Source organism: Eurosta solidaginis, chromosome 1 (assembly GCF_040869045.1).
Source record: "Eurosta solidaginis isolate ZX-2024a chromosome 1, ASM4086904v1, whole genome shotgun sequence".
NCBI lineage: Eukaryota > Metazoa > Arthropoda > Insecta > Diptera > Tephritidae > Eurosta > Eurosta solidaginis.
In genome coordinates this window covers 321,667,457-321,684,575 of record NC_090319.1, presented here as the reverse complement: position 1 = coordinate 321,684,575, position 17,119 = coordinate 321,667,457, and the positions used below count along the sequence as shown (strand labels likewise).

Here is a 17,119-nt window from a genome sequence, read left to right as displayed (position 1 = left end):
CATGACATTTGACCCAATAAAGGATTGCCCATGTGCAGCCAACAACAATGGGTCGCCAGTTTTGATACAATGAAAAAAACTCATAATGCCGATTCGGCATCCTTTTCAGTTGTAGGCAGAACATCGGAAATTCGTTCCGAATTTGACCGCACAAGCAATAGCTGGAGAGTGTGACCACGCGCCACAGTTTAGCCCTGGGGATTACCATATTAGGAAGCTCAATGCTGACATGATTAGACTGGACTGTTAAACATAAATAAAAAAAATGCGTGGAGCACTTTATACCTGCAAATTTTCTGTATGTATAGTAACTCAGCTCCTCCAATCCAATTGCCTACCTCATTAACACGAGACTAATACCGGCAAATATAAAAGCATACGTACACAATTTCAGCCGGCTCAGAAGAGCTCCAGTTCTTCGTGGTGGGTCGTTGGTGTGACTTAGAAGTTCGACGTAGTCAAATTATTCGTGAAATAGTCAGACTAGTTTCTTAACCAAGGTGGTACTTTCCGTAAAGTATCGGATCTATATCCGGCATATGTCTATCAACACCGATAACAAATTGTTGTATTAAGTGTCAATTGACTTTGGAAGAAACGTTTCTCGGACCGAAATTCGCACCTACTCGAAAAAGGTGCTGACAGTTCGCACTATATTCTTTGGAAACGGGGATGGGCTATAACATAGGTCACAAAAATTGAGGGAGCCATCTAGACGGCCGTTGATCCAAACGGCCTCGCTATGCTGATGCTAACTCATCTTGGCTATGAGGAAGTTAGGTATATAAGGTAGATCTTCCACCTGTGTGTTTTCCCTTGCCATACCTCAAAAATGGAAGCAAACCGGAATGGTATTCCTCCCAAAATCTTGGAAACCAGCCAGAAAAGGTGGGTCATATCTGCTGACATCTCTCCTTTCAAGAGTAGCGATGACACTAGAGACTGCTATACTATCTTCCTATACCGCAAACCAGCTGGTAATTGATTGCTGGATTAACAAAAATGTGCTTTACAATAGAACTCCTAGCTCCTCCAAGATTTAGAGATATAACACTTCCGCCGAAAGCAACAAGGCGACCGAAAATTAGTTGAATGATCGACCAGCGCACTACAGAAACGAAAACTCTAAATCAACAAGGATTAAGGAAGAAATACCACAGGATTACTTCATATCCTCACTACGCTATAATTTCTAAACTCTCTTCTCCACCTGAAAAGGTCTGAGCTTTACCGCATAACGATACGCTGCCGGTATCCTATAATATTATTAAATTATTGTCGTATTTGAAAGGCAAAAACTAAAGATGCAAAGCCTGCCAAAACACCGCACTCAGGACTGCCACGGGGTAGTCCCTTACGACGCTTACGATGGATATGATACCCATATCGAGGTACATCTTTTCAGAGTTGAAAAGCGTATATGTTTGAACCCATCAGTGTATTTATCAACTCTATCAACTACCCCGCCCCTTCTCGAAAAGGAACGCGACACAAATTTAAAAGAAAGCGAGTGTTGTGTCTTCTCATGAAATGCTCTGGGTGTGTTTTGCTTTTCGTCCCTACAACAAGCGTTCTTCAGCCTTAATCGATCCTTTTTCAATGTCGTGCTTCCAGCTAAGCTTGCTAACTATTTCAACGTAGAGATATTTTACCCTTGGCGAAAACGATATCTCGGTGTCATTGAGTGCAGCATTTTGGTTTTGTTACTGAATGGCATCAGTTCTGTTTTGCCCGTTTGGTTGATAAGACCTGTAACTTTCGAAGCGCTCAACGACGAGGGAAACGGTGCCGATACAGCTATAACTACGTTGTCTCCCTCCAGAATAATTGCGTCCATCCGCAAATAAGACTGTTTACTTCAGTCCTTAGACTACGCTGGGTTTGAGTATATCTAGGAAGGCTGTCTTGGTGTACTGCCTGTAGTGGAGTGATCTTTCTATGGTGCCTATAACTTTGTGAAGGGAAGTTTCGGTTGACTTGCGTGCTGTGCCTTAAATATAGTGGATCCTGTCATTATTGGTCTTGTGTAGCAATCTACAAATCACTGCATCGTCTTTAACAAGAAAGGCTTATGGGTCTGAATTCTTTGTCGTGTTGGTCCGTTCGCCAACTTGTCTTTTTTAATTCAACTGTGCTTCATGTCTGCACAATTAAAAATGCTCTTTGTAGATCTCCTTCACACAGCCGACCAATGGATCACCTAGTTTCTGGAGCATCACCGGACAGGTGCAATCTTGTCCGGGAGAATTTTGCACATACATCCATGAATTTCTTTATTACAACTACGAACGTCATACTGTAACAGCCCAAACTCTTACCTAACAAGACATAACCAATGTACATATGTACCCCAGGTATTGCGGCTCCACACGTTACGAGCCCTAACTCACTTTTCAATGAAAAAAATTTTTTCTAACAGCAACATCGCTGTGGTAGATCGGTCCAAAGTTACGCTTCAGGGTCAACAGAAATAATTTATTATATAAAATTATCGATGAAAGGGTGGAATAGTACCCAATCTCGGCTACCAGTTCGAAAACGGACTTTCTTGTAATTAGTTAGTAATAACCTTAACGCGGTACGCTGTTGAAGAACGCCCCACTTTCGTCATAATTTATTGAATATAAGCTGAGATATTGCGTCCACAAACCAACTCGGTTTCGAAGTTTGATTTGAACACTGGTCATCCTACAAGTAAAACTTTTCCCAAAGGAACTGTCTTTTGAATTAACTTACAATCAGCTTCTAAATCTTTGCCGTCCTTGGTATTACGACGCAGCTTCAAAGATCGGCGCTTAAATGAACCACCCGTGGTAGTAGCTGTACCACGACGTAAGAGAAATGGACGCACAGCCGATGCAGTCGGCCGACGGGCTAAAAAAACAACGAATTAATGAATACAAATAACCATATTAGTAGTAGCGACATTTATTACCCTGCGTCATACCTTCTTCACCTTCTTTTGTCAATGTGGTATTACTACTATTTTCCGACTCATTGTCTGGTTCGTGTAGAACAAAAGATATTTTACGTTCCGTCTGACCACCACCTGTATCATTACCGGCAGCAATGGATTGCAAACTTTGTGCTGATGTCTGTGAATGACCCATAGAGCTTAGAGCCATAGACCAACGGCGATTAGCCTCACGATATACTTTCTCCCATGGTGCATGCTTCTCACGATGCAATAACTTGGATGCTTTTGGTAGTAAAACATAAGTATCACGCAGAAATGAAGTAATCTCGTAGAGGAGAACGCAAGCTATGAGCTTTAAAGCATGAGGACAATCATTGCCATGAGGATTTACGGATGCCTCATCAAGAAAATCTTCTTCTTCATCTTGTTGCAATAGTTCACGTTGACGTTCCGGATCGGTAAGGGTGGCATTCACCGATTCGAATTGTAAACGTTCGGTGAAAATGATCTCCTCAAGGCGAGCGCCCAACATTTCGGCCCACTGTAGAAGAAAGGGATTTATTAGTTTGCTTTAGTCTGACATTTTGTGACCTTGTTAAAGCTTTTCTTACCTGATGAAACATTTTTCCTGCAGCACGTTGTAGAATGTGAGTGCGTCGTGTGCTAGTCGAAGTTGCTTGATGTTTACTCTGATTTATATTGAGATTAGTGCCAGACGGGCGGTAACCGGGTATATTATGTTTCATCCATGGTGGCCATTGACCTTTGTTGCAAAGATGTACGAAGTGAGCGCATTCTAATAAAAATGTAGCGCGTGCGACAAGTGGGGCTTGGGGCTGTTTCGAGATAATTGGAGAAAAGGAAACATTTTATGTTAGGTTCGCTAACAGGTCCTTAGAGACCTCACAATGATTGAATGGGCCCATAGTGTTGCCAGAAACTCACCAAATCCAAAACGGCTGCAATAAGCTGTGGATCCGGAAATGAGCCTGGTGCGCAGGTTTCGAGCAAAAATGAAAAACGGAACATACCTCGACGCACTGGTTCCAATGGTATCAGCTTGCGTTCTTTCAGCACCACCACCTCAGACTCGCGTGGTCCATCGCACATATCTGAAGAGCTACGTCGACTATAGTCAGCTGTTTCTTCAATACCGCCAGCCTTCTTTTTACCCTTTACAATACCGCCAAAACGATTCAGACGGCGTTCAACGCGACGTTTAGCGCGTTGTATTGAACGGCCGATACCGTCACTAGTGCGTCCGCGTTGTATTTTCAGCGAAGCATGCCGGATGAAAGTTGATGTAATTTCTGGATTTAGTGAACCGATTTCCAAATCAATGGACGAAGCTTCTTTGGGCGTGCTACGAAACCAGCGCACCAAACCACTCAAGCGTCCAAGCGAATTACGTTCTGAACTCGATGTTGAGTCCGACAGCAATGCGCGTTCGCTGTGACGGGGTGTGAGCGTTGGACGTACACAAGTGGTACGTCGACGAAAATTACTTAAAGGCGATTGACTGCTTTTGTAATGCTCATCACAAGGTTCGGTTTCCAAGAGGCTCTGTGGTGAAGAAAATTATTGAATTAAATTCTTACTAAAATTGTCAGCTTACTACGGCACAGGCGGATGAGGTGCTGCGCTTTTTTAACAGCAAACGTCGTTGTGGGCGGTTATCATCGTTTGGTATGCTTTGAGCCACTTCAGCTTGCGGAATGTGTCTACAGGCGAAAGTTTATCCAATAAACGCACAGAAAAAAACGTATATTTGGAAAGCTTTGAAATACCTTATAACACGCGTTGTTTGCGCTGTTGGACCCTTTTTATGTGGTCGTGGTGTAACAGCCAATATACCACTGAGCGCCACCAATCGGAAAGGACCACCATGCGCGCCCTTCACGTACGTCATCAGCTGTCGTATATCGCTATACAGGGTAGCATATTCGGGTGTCTTTAGCTCCTTGGCTGCTTCGACAAAACGTGTCACCAATGGTTGGAAAACAGCAGCAATAACTATGGATTCTGGTCCACCGCTAAGACCGCCACTGAAATTTGTTGAATAGCCGCCTTGACCGCCTGATGGGGACGTATCGGTGTTAACATTTTTTAATCCAGCCGTACGCTTATGAGCTATTATATTCATTCATACATACATACGAATATACAACGTAGAGATTTGGTGTGTGTACATAGAGATTTCGCACAGAGGGGTAGCGTGATGTACAACAACAGCAACAATAACAACCAGAGGCACGATATCAAAAGAACAAAAATTCTATTTACAGAAAAAATAACTGAAGGAAATAAACTCGCTACGGATCATGCATTTTATATATAGACTATGTATGTAACGGATAATTGCTATAGATATATTTATAAAGTGAGGAGCTGAGATATCGGGTAACGAGAAAAGTATGGCGAAAGCGAATGCGGGTTATATAAAGGACGAGCTTTTGCGTGCGAGAAAGATTGAGATACACTTTTTTTGAAATAAAATCCACTTTCCCCAAAATAATCGGAACGATAAATGACACAGACGATGACACAACCCCGAAACCCGTTTGTCGGCGAAGCAAATTTGAAAGGGAAGACAGAAAATCGTTTTAATATACATCGAAAAAGGCGTCTGGGATTACAATCAATGACTTCTTAATTGTTGTTCGTCTTTCCGCGGCGAAGAGGCTTAAGTATTAAATTGGAAGTTCTGGGAAGGTCCGAATATGAGACGAACTAAGGGAAAAGCCCCATTTTTGCCACAGCACTGGTTCAGCGCGTTCGTGGGTACACATAACCCCTTGTTGTGGGAGATCGTCGCAGCAGCACCACCATAAGCCAAGGTGCAATGGTAGCATTAACTAAGGTAAAATGGTCCCGACAACTAGAGCATTGTCAGTTGTAATAAGTGCCCTTCCTAGTGAGCTGGCTATAACGGTGCGAACCAACCCCTTCCAGGACTCTCGTGGGATTCAAATAGACGCACTTTCGGGGGACGATGCGCTCAAAACCACTCTAGAGAGAGTCAAGTCAATGGATGTCATGGGTACCAGCCATACTACCCTTATAACTCGAAGCAAATCAACTTACAATACTGGAATGATACCAGTCGTTTGGCTCCAAGTCGCCAAGAATCCTGCAGAAATCCAGATATTTCAGAGCTTTGTTTAAACGCAAATATATCATCAAAAATAAGAATAATGGTGTCGTACACGCGCGAGTTACGAACGACAGACTATGTTGCGAACCGTTGGTGAAGAAGTACGACACTGTTCTAGTCATCAGCAGCAGCCAAACCACCGCAATCGACAAAGTGGAATCATTCGCAAGAAGTTTAAGCAGAGTGTGGGCACTCCTGCAGCAAGGTAGTCAGAGATCACTGCGGTGCAAACTTTTCCACGCGGGAATATCTTGAGCAATATGTTGCCAAGATCAGCAACATATTTGTTGGTCTTTCGTTGATGGTCATCCCCCATTCGGAGCTGACAGACCAGAAGGCAGAACACATGGAGAAGGTAAACTGAGGGCCTGTCTCCTTGTAAGGCATACTTTTGATTTCAGTACTTATGACTTCTTAGTGGTTAGTATAGAGCCGCGAAGCGGTCGAAACAATTAACGAGCCATTCTATGAAGACCTTTGTGAAACGCGTTCTCGGAACATGGTACATTTCAGCAGCTGAGACCCTCAACATCCTAAAAGATGCTCACGTTCGGGACGGCCCCGGAAATAGCGTATCAGCAAGCGCCTGGTGTGTTAAACCACAAGATTTTGGCAGATAAAATGATTGGGCAATAAATACATAACTCCTCGCCGAGAGTATTAAGACACAGAGGCAACAAGAGTAGGTTCTATCTTTAAGTCGGAAAGAAGGGGACATACCTCTTTTGCGATTACTAATTATCAATTTGGAGCACTGAGGGGGCACAATACATCCTTAGCCTGTTTCTTCGAACTTAATCGGTGTCTCCCCCTTCTTCTGCTGCTATCGGTGTTATATTTTTGGGCCGGGGCGTCTTCACCTATTCACTTAATATGACCTAACGAGTGAACCCCTTGGACTTTTTTATTTCTCCATGCCCATAAAAGCTCTTACAGACATTTTCGTTAAATTTCCTTCGATACATGTCGTAGACCCCACGATAAGGTTTATATAACTTTTCCTCAGAAGTTTTATCTCGAATACTCCGAAGCTTATCCAATCCTTTGACGTTAGATTCTTGTTAGTCGAAAGAAAGTTTTACTTTTTAAATACGTACTCAGTACAAATTAGCATTTTTTGGCGAGTGCGACTCCCCGTTGATATATAGATTTTATATATAAGATAGTAGTACTGTGTGAAAGGGAGGACGGAGGAAGCGAAAAAGAGAAAAGTATAGGAAGAGGAATACGAATAGTTATCAGAATACGGATACCAAGAGGCAAAAGAAGTGAAAAAGATGTACAGGAAAGGAAATAGGAAGAGAAAAACGAAAGAGCAGGAATAAAAGACGGAGAGGCAGAGAAATGCGAAACCTAGAGGAAAAGGGTGGTGAAAAAGAAGAAAAAGAGGCAGAGAAGAAATATGATAGGAGGAAACAGTGAGAGAGTAGAGGCGAAACGATAGGAAAAGTCGAGAAAGAATATAAAATAGTAAAAGAAGATGGATAGACATTGGCGGAGAGAGAGATATGACAAGCGGAGGATATTTTTCTTAAATTCGGCAAGTCAATTTTCGGGCTGGACACTGCTTGCTCGCTTAAGTTAAATAATTAGATATTTACGAGTATACGAAATTGAGATATCAAAGTTAAAAAATATTTATTTATATATATTTATATTACAAACAAAAAAAAAAAAAAACATGCATTATCTACTTACTAATTCAATGTACTATCAAGCAAAAATTGTATCGGAACAAAAAAGCACTCACTTAACGGTGACAATAATGAACTTGGATCCACACAAAATGCCACAAAAGCATGAAGAAAGTCCACTAACTCCTGCAAGTCGGATTTTTTTACCATTTCCTGTAGATAGCGCTTGGTACGCTGACCAGCCTGACGTAGAATACGAGTCAATATCTTTAGGCATTGGCTACGCAAAAAATCTGCTGGTGGACCACGAACGCCTGTGTGATTGAACAGAGCAAAGATAATTTACGATATATATAAAAAGACAAAGGTAGAAAATTATTTCTTTTTCATACCATCATTACATCCATTATGACAACCGAGCACCAACAAAGCGCGCTTTATAATACCCATAGAGATCTCATGCGCATGCTCACCCAACTTAAGTACACTCATTTCCAGTAATAATTCACAAATATTCAATCCGGCCTCTAAAACACGTTGCGAACAAATTGTCATGTCACGTTTAAAGATATTAAAGACGGCCAACAAAACAATTTCATAATCAATTCCACCATCGTGTGTTATGTAAAATGAGCTACCAGGTGCTTCGGATTCATCTACACCTGTATAATCGATATGTGAGTCGGTGTGTGAACGTAACATTTGACCACGAATTCGACCTGTTTTTGAACCGGCACAGCCTACACCGCCTATACCACCGCTGATGCTCGTACCACCCACCATACCGATAATACTACCACCATTACTTAACGCATCCAACTGAGAGTCAATGGAGCCCTGCGAAAAGGTAATTGAAGAAATGTTAAAAAATGATTAATGGCTTAGGTGGTGTAAAATAACATTTCAATTGCCGGCACATACATACATAAGTCAGTGTGGAAATAGGCAAATAGGTGTGGGTGAATACATATGTAAATACAGGGTGACACAAAAACTTTAAAGGGCTTATTTGCCTGTTATTTTTTATGAATCGAAATCGTGGATTCCAGGTTTCAAGCTTCAGTCGGAGCTCCAGTGAGCTATGAAGGAATAATGTATTCGAGTTGTGATAAATATCACAGTATAGCAGCAGTTATTTTGATAGTTATCAGACTCATTTTTTTTGCTTCTTCTCCATCGAGAGTCCATAAGTTGCAAAGTTAAAAGCAGGGGGCAAAACCTGGCGTACAGTATTCTGTCCAGTGGAAGCCATTCGGTATGCGGTAGTACCCATTGTAACTAAATCGTAATACCGCCTAATTAAACCCCGGACTGCAGTCGCCCGCCCAACAAGGTCCACTATGTATACATATATTTAATATTGCAATCACAGTCAGAATTCCTGTTCTGCGAAGAGACCCGCTGATCACAGTCAGCGCCATTTGTTGCACAGTTTTACGCTTTTTAACATTAGATGTAGTTTCTAAAGCGTTACACTATCCCAACATCATATAGAAGATGATCGGATTGACCACCATGTCCTACTGGCATTGTATCATCTTTGAAGAGAGCCACCAGCATTTAGCAAAGGGCTCACAACAGCAGTAAAAGACGAGGGAGGCTTTCATAGCTCTATCCTTTATATGTAGTTTCCATGACAGCTTTCCATCAAGTATAATTCCAAGTTACTTAACCACTATGGCCTCTACCAACTCTTTTGGCGATAGTTCTGCCGCTCATAAGTTTGACAAAGGAATGGGGGACTGTTCAGATAATCTGCCTCTACAGTAAGCATGTTGCGATGCTGATCACACTCTCGAAGAATTCGACATCAGATTAACAGGAACGAGGACAGATTGATCAATCTAAGGCTTTTGGTAGAGTTGTGAAAGCTCTTCCCCGCCAATGGAATGTTATGACTTGGATTATATTCCAATACTTGATAGTTTTGCTCACTGGCAAAGCAATGGAACGCAAATTCAGACATTATTAATTCCGATAATTTTTTTCGGCTGTCAGAAGCTATTTCGAAGTAGATAAGGAGACAAACCTTCTTCGTATCAAAAAGATCTTGATGGTAGTACATCTACAAGGTCTAATGCTGCACTAATAAGGTTAAATTCTGTAAAAGGGTTAATACATTAGCTGCACCACCCTCACTCTTTTGTGCTTTATAACTACTTGAGATAGGCTATTAGTATTAGCGCTCCTTGTAGTCGGTCGGGGAAGAGTAGAACACATCGTCCCCGATCTATCATACCTTCCCTATTTTGAACTCGGTCAGGATGGAAAGACCGAAGAAGAGATTTACTCTTTCTTCTTGTAGCAATTAAGACAGTCTAACCAATCTATAAAAGGGAGATTCTTGGCCCCTAAGTCAAGATTTTGAGGGTGTATGGAATTCTGGGTATGCTCTTCATAAGGCCTTTAACAGTAACTACTTATATTTTGCGTTAAGAATGTTTTCGGTGCCACACAGATTTATCCTAAGGTGGGTAGAGGGATGCATTTTAGCGGTATAACTAACATTCTACGATGTATAGTTGACTTTTGTGCCACCTTGTATATATAATGTATGTATATTTCTAGTCTTTAGGGTGCTTACCTGACGCTTAAGATAATCCGGCGATGGCGTTGGCGTATGTTCTGTTACCGTTATTATTGGATTGCGTGGATAGAATGTTGTTCGTTGTCCAGTTGATTGGGAGGGTCTCATTGTTTTTGGTGGCTCAACATACCTGTAAAATCTGGTAAATTTTGAACAAATGCAAAATTCGCGCGATTAGTTGAAATTAATTGATGTGCGACAGTGCAGCAGCGATTATATGAGATATTATTTGGCATAAACATACATAGAGCCCACTCAATTTAATTGAATGGAGACTTTGTAAATATGAAAAACTAAGCAAAATATGGTGGGGTTAACAAGAACAAGGAACAAGCTAGTGAAAATTGATGTTAAGCGAAAATGAATCAAAAGCTTGCAAACGGTGCTAGATTTAATATTAGTAAATGAGAAAAATTTTATTGAAAATTTCCGAAATTGAATCAGTTCAAGATAATTTCAGAACTATATACGAACTATTTCTGAACTATCTTAAGAAGATTTCGGAAATATGTTAGGATTGTCTTCGGATAATTTGAGCATGTTTTCGGAATTATTTAGGATTAATTGTGCCACTACATACCTTTATATCAATTTGGTATGATATCCAAACCATGTGGGAATCAATTACGAGTTATTTCGACACCATCCCCGAATAATATAAGGACAATTTTTGAGTTGTTCGAAAGCTTCGTGGTATTGTTATAAGTGCTACTTTGAGACTGTTTCGGATCAAAATGATTTCAGAACTATCTACGGACTATTTCTGAAATATCTTTGGAACATTTCGTAAATATGTTGAGTTAATTTCAGGATTTTTTCGGGATAATTTGGGAACATTTTGGGCATTCTCGGGACTAATAGGGAAGCATCGCGTGGCTATCTTGTGATAGTTTCGAGGCTATTGAAATAATTTCCGAAAAATGTCGGGATCATATGCGAATGAATTGGGACCTATTTCTGAACTTTTCCCGAATCATATAGGCACTGTTTTCGGGAGCTTCTAGAAACTACTTAGATAATATTATAATACTTAGTATTGCCAATATTTTGAATCAAATCAAGACTGAAATTATCTATCTGCGGGTTAATTTGAGAATATATTATGAATATTAGCAACACTAAGGGGTACTGTCATCTCTAAACCGATGCTAAGAGTGACTTGTATGCACATTCATAAATCAATCATTATGTATCTACATAAACGAGTCAATCATTATGTTTACACTTATGTACGTACTCGCAGCGGAGAAGCAACGCACAAACAAACACATGCAGATCTCTTATCTGAAATGCTTCCAAAAGTATGCAATTATAATTGTGGAAGTGTGGCTCATAAATACACGTGGATATGAGAAGCTATACACGTGCATCTGTAGTTATAATTATATGGCAGTAACTAAGTAAATTATGGAAGCGCCTAGAAGATGCAACGAGGAAATCACAGAGTATAAAAGCACCAACAGTAGAGGCGCGAGAGTCAGTTTCGATTAAGCACGCTCTCTGTCGAGCAATAGAAGTGTTATTTTGAAAGTACTTGAATAAAGGCCATTTTGCATTATTAAATATTGGAGTTATTTATTCAACAGTTTAGTGATTCGAACTTAGCAGAAGGTTGCAAATAAGAGGATTTGCAGTAAATTCGTTACAATATGTTAAAGACAATTCTGGAATATATATAAATAATTTCGCGATTGCTTTCATGATTGTTTCGGGATTATTCTCGAATCATTTTGTGCTGCTTTAGGGGGTTGTTTTCATACTACTTTCGATATTAATAGATTTTTGTTTTTTGGAACTGTATTAATGGAGAGGCTGGATTATTTCGCAACCATCTTCAAAATATATGTGGATTTTTTTGTTTTTGTTATAATTTTACAAATATTTGGTTTCAGAGACAATTTTGGGATAATTTTTCGGATACTTGTGTGTGTGTATAATTAATTATTAAAAATTGCAAATACAGGACTATAAAAACAGATATAATAAAGTGCAACGATTTCAAAAAAGCTAACTCAAACGAAATCAAACCCATTGAATGATGATGACTCACCCGCTATCAAGAAGACAGCTTTAGATATTTGAAATTTGCGAAAAAAGTGTAAATATTTAATAAGAAATATAGTAATCAAAAGGTTTGGATTTACATACATACATAGCATTACATTCATTCATACGTACTCGTATTTGGTGTAGTTTAGGTGAGGGTTTGAATGGTATCAAGAAAGGTGTGGTTAGAAATTTGAAAAAAAGGGTTGTTGATAAAAAAGTTTGCTTGTTCTAAAGTTTGTATAAAAGTGAACAATACACTAGTATGTAAGTGTTATAAATTTAAATAACAAAATTTGTATTGAAATATTATATATATATATAAAATTTTTCGACTAATTTTATAGAAAAAATACATTTCTAATTCAAGATATTTCGCGATTACATTTATGTATTCTAATTTTAATGTTTATTATTGTTTGCTTGAAATAGGGCTGGGTGAACTAGAAAAAATTTATTAATTTATTTATTATATTTGTGCTGACGTTAATTGTTTAAAAGTTTAATGTTTTAGCAAAAAAAAAAAAAAAGAAATTGTAAATTTTTAGCACTAACAGTTTTTGTAGAGTTGTGGCATTATTTTTCACCCGTGATAGAAGTGCGGACCCTTCTGATTTTCTGCGTTCACATAAGATATGAACATGTCTTTCAGACGTTTGATAGTTACAATTGATCAATTAAATAAAAGTTATATATACGATTAGGTTTTTGGGGTACATTCGACATTTTTTTTTTGGTAAATTAATGCGAGAAAATGTTGCAGATGTTTTAAATATGATCACAAAAAAAAAAATATGACTTTTCGTTACTACAGCACCTTGCAATTTTAAGATATTTCAGTCATTTTGTTTATTATCTGTATTTAATTAGCGAGACATGCTCATATTGTTTCTAAACTTTGTAATTTTTCTCTAATATCAATAACACAAACAATTCTATAAAGCAATATAAGAATGTCTCACTAATTAAATACAGATAATAATATTGATATAATAGTAACAGCGGAAGTACTGCTTATAAAATATTTGCTATAAATCTAATATTACTAAGCTCTTGATAGCGCGCCTATAATTATTCCAATTAGGATTTAAACATATAGCTTTAGTATGTACCTAATGGTGTATAAAGGAATAGCAGCAAAAAGACAACACTTAGAGACCAATTGCAAAGCAAGCAGCGGGGCATTCATATGACTGAGTGGATAAAGGCATATTCCTTTACACTAGTATAAAGTATGTATATTAGAGATCCCGAGTTCAATACTCAGCTTCCGCGAAGCTAGTTGATAAAGAAATGAAATTCAGACAAATGTCTTAGTAGCCATCGCCGTTTGTAAACTTTGTAATTTTTCACTAATATCAATAACAAAAACAATTGTATAAAGCAATATGAGAATGCCTCGCTAATTAAATACGAATAAAATAAAATAAAATAAATTAAGTTAAGTAAAATGGTAAAATAAAATGAAATAAAACGAAATAACAAAAAACAAAAAAAAAATAAAAGAAGTTAAAATAAAATAAAATAAAATAAAATAAAATTAGAAAAAAAAGTAAAAATTAAATAAAATGAAATTAATGAACTAAAATAAAACAAAAAAAACTAAAACAAAACAAAATAAAATAAAACAAAATAAAAGAAAATAAAATAAAATAAAATAATTTTATATTGGTTTCCGATAGGTTTGATTGTTTTTTATATATTTTTGGTAAGCTTTTCCGATCTATTCGGGAGTAGTGCAAATAAAACAATTTATTTCACCTTACAACTCGAAGTTTCGCCAAATTTTCTTGGCTTCTTCTGGAGCAATTCTGTATTTGTCAACAATAAAAACACAAAAACAACAACAACATTAATTTGAAATTATCACAATTATGCATATTAACATTTAACATTGATTTATAAATTTTTAAATTTTCACTTACTTTTGAATTACGGCATTAAATTAAAGAAATAAAACATAATTTACAAGAATAAAAGATAAAAAATATAGAAGATTGAAAATATAAAATAAAACGATACCATCTACTGTGGTACACTTGTCATACTAAAAGTAAAATGTTATAAACATAATATGTAAGTGGCAGCGATACCATCTGTGTCCTCTTTCTTATTCATAGTCGTTCCCCTATTTTGCAAAATTCGTAGGCTTTCCAAGGTGTATCGTATTTTCTCTCTAGCTTCTTTGTCTATTATTTTCGTGTTTTCGAAGTCTGTGACGTGGTTGTGTGTTATTGCGTGTTTTGAGAGAGCTGTATTTTGTTTTTGTTTCCAAATATCAGCTTCATGTTCGGCTAATCGTGTATCCAAGGCGCGCTTAGTTGTTCCTATATAAACTTTGTTGCATTTTTCTTCGTTATTCCCCTTGTTAAATGTTAATATGTGTAATTGTGATAATTTCAAATTAATGGTTTTGTGTTTTTTTTGTTGACAAACACAGAATTGATCCAGAAGAAGCCAAGGAAATTTGGCGAAACGTCGAGCTGTAAGGTGAAATAAATTGTTTTATTTGTACTACTCCCGAATAGATCGGAAAAGCTTACCAAAAATATATATAAAATAAAATAAAATAAAATGAAATAAAATGAAATGAATGAACTAAAATAAAACAAAAATAACTAAAACAAAATAAAATAAAATAAAGAAAATATTAAATAAAATGAAATGAAATAACGTAAAATAAAATAAAATCAATAAAATGAAATGATACCAAATAAAGTAAAAAAAAAAAAAATAAAATAAAATTGAGTAAATAAAGAAACTAAAATTTAACAAACAAAAAACAAAATAGAATAAAATAAAATACAATAAAAATTAAACCGATTTTTAGTCAATGAGTTATTATCGAAAAGTTTTGGATTTATCATCGAGATGTTCATAATATGTTATTGATTTGTATAAACAGGATATAAATTTGTTTTAGGAAACTTATAAATTTGTTATCGGAGTTCTACTAATTTGTATGGATAAATTATCGATTTCGCTATCAAAAATGTATCGATTTGCTATCGAAAATTTATTGATTTCTTATCGGAGTGTTGCTCCAATATAAAATCCGATTACAAACCCTTAAGTCGACGATAGTTATTCGTTATCGATAATATGAAAGTATGTGGATTGTTGTCAATTAGAGTCCGACGTAGCTCTTTTCGAAAAGTCTGGAACCATATGTTTTTGGTGAAGTTACCTCTGTTGTGGGTTAACTTCAAATCCTGGGTGAGCTCTAGTTAACTTAAAAAAATTAGCTTCCACCGTATACATCTAATTTCACGATTTTGATTTATCGACGGGTGGTTAATTGATGTCATACATATATTGGATCAATTCTCCGTCAGATATGAAGAATAAAATGTTGAAATGTGTCGTAATGCTTTGGTGCTATAATAACGAAAAACTCTCATTTGCTATTGGATGCTGAACTAGTTAAATGGGGCATTTTTGACATACTGCTGTGTGGAAGCATAAAAGGTAAACCTAATTTACAACAAAAAATATGTGTTATGCATTTTTAGCTTAGGTTACACACTTATGGATGCGATGAAATTAAAACTCCTTTTTAAAATTAAAATAATGAATTGTTAAAACTAATTTTATAATTAGTGGATTAGCATGGTAAAGCTCTATTGTGAATTGTTTTAATTGTATTGTATTGTATATGTTTGTTTTGTAATCCTAACGGGCTGTTCATTTTATGTTTTTAGTTACACATCAGTTACTGGTAGTTGTTTTTATTTCGGAAACGGAAATTTGAGATGAAGTGTGGCCTATGTATAAATGTGTGTAAGAGGTCGTCTGCGAAACTACCTAACCGATTTTGATAAAATTCAATGTGCGCTTATAATTTGGTCAAAACTTAATTTATTTTGTACATAACTTATCCTTGATCTCAATTAACAGCCAAAGTAAATGGTACCCAGGCAAAAAATGGCTTCAATTATAAATACGAATATCTTATGTTTAGATCAGAGATTTTATGCCCATTACGCCCTTTTTTTTTTTTTTTTTTTTTTTTTTTTTTTTTTTTTTGCGGGGAGGCTGAAAAATGCCTAATGCACCATAATTGCTGCCGTCGCAGCAACCGTGTGTCCGTAGACTAAAAAACAGCCCCGTTCTGGAACCGTCGCCCACCCCGGCACCACTTTCGCATTACTTCAGGGTGGCGTTCCATATTTCTCATTTTTTAAGAGCCTACTGTTGTCCCTGCGTCCAGGTTCCCGCTATTTGCTCTGAGTGTCCATTTAATCACCACTGCTTCGCATGCGCATTTCTCTGCGCTCCCTCTCAACATCCATCAGGCGTGTCATTACTATAAATGCCATTTTGCTCACTGCAGTCCAGCATTCTTTCCTGCTGCACATATGTGAAACTAAATTTCTCGTGGTAGGTTCCTCCCCAAAGACTCCATGCAAGGTGAGTCTTTCTTCGTGGAAACGGGGGCAGTAGAACATGACGTGTTCTGCGTTATTTACATTACGCCCTATAGGTCACTTAGTATCCACGTCTTGGTATGCCTTCTTTATGGGAGAAAGAAGCATACTGCTCAAGCAAAAACTGAAGTTTGTCACCAATGTCTTCAATAAAGACCCACGCGCCTTGCCCTTGTCGGGTTTTGCGTCAACGGAAATGCATCTGGATTGTGTGAGGCTGGACGCAATATTGGGATTAAGTCAACATTCTGTGGTCACAAGCGATAACAGCTTAGTCGACCTAAAAAATGTGCAGGCCAAGTCTTCCGGCCTGCTTTAAAAAAACTTACATTTTTGGTACTTATACTCGTTTTT

General features: G+C 37.5%; 1 protein-coding gene across 31 annotated transcripts in view; it reads right to left on the bottom strand.

Annotated features, from left to right (window-relative positions):
- Nucleotides 1-17,119, bottom strand: part of unc80 (unc80, NALCN channel complex subunit) — an 81,441-nt gene that overhangs the window by 16,725 nt on the left and 47,597 nt on the right. For 16 of the 31 annotated variants that reach the window (XM_067761818.1, XM_067761811.1, XM_067761821.1 and 13 more), the window contains 10 exons: nucleotides 12,343-12,360; nucleotides 10,290-10,431; nucleotides 8,098-8,542; nucleotides 7,822-8,019; nucleotides 4,705-5,047; nucleotides 4,533-4,638; nucleotides 3,863-4,480; nucleotides 3,529-3,753; nucleotides 2,936-3,458; nucleotides 2,737-2,874 (listed from right to left, as the gene is read on the bottom strand). In XM_067761818.1, coding sequence (XP_067617919.1) covers nucleotides 2,737-2,874; nucleotides 2,936-3,458; nucleotides 3,529-3,753; nucleotides 3,863-4,480; nucleotides 4,533-4,638; nucleotides 4,705-5,047; nucleotides 7,822-8,019; nucleotides 8,098-8,542; nucleotides 10,290-10,431; nucleotides 12,343-12,360 — 2,756 coding nt within the window. Of the gene's footprint in view, nucleotides 1-2,736; nucleotides 2,875-2,935; nucleotides 3,459-3,528; nucleotides 3,754-3,862; nucleotides 4,481-4,532; nucleotides 4,639-4,704; nucleotides 5,048-7,821; nucleotides 8,020-8,097; nucleotides 8,543-10,289; nucleotides 10,432-12,342; nucleotides 12,361-12,893; nucleotides 13,019-17,119 lie in introns of those variants that run through there. The other 15 variants (XM_067761822.1, XM_067761828.1, XM_067761836.1 and 12 more) reach the window with 11 other exon arrangements.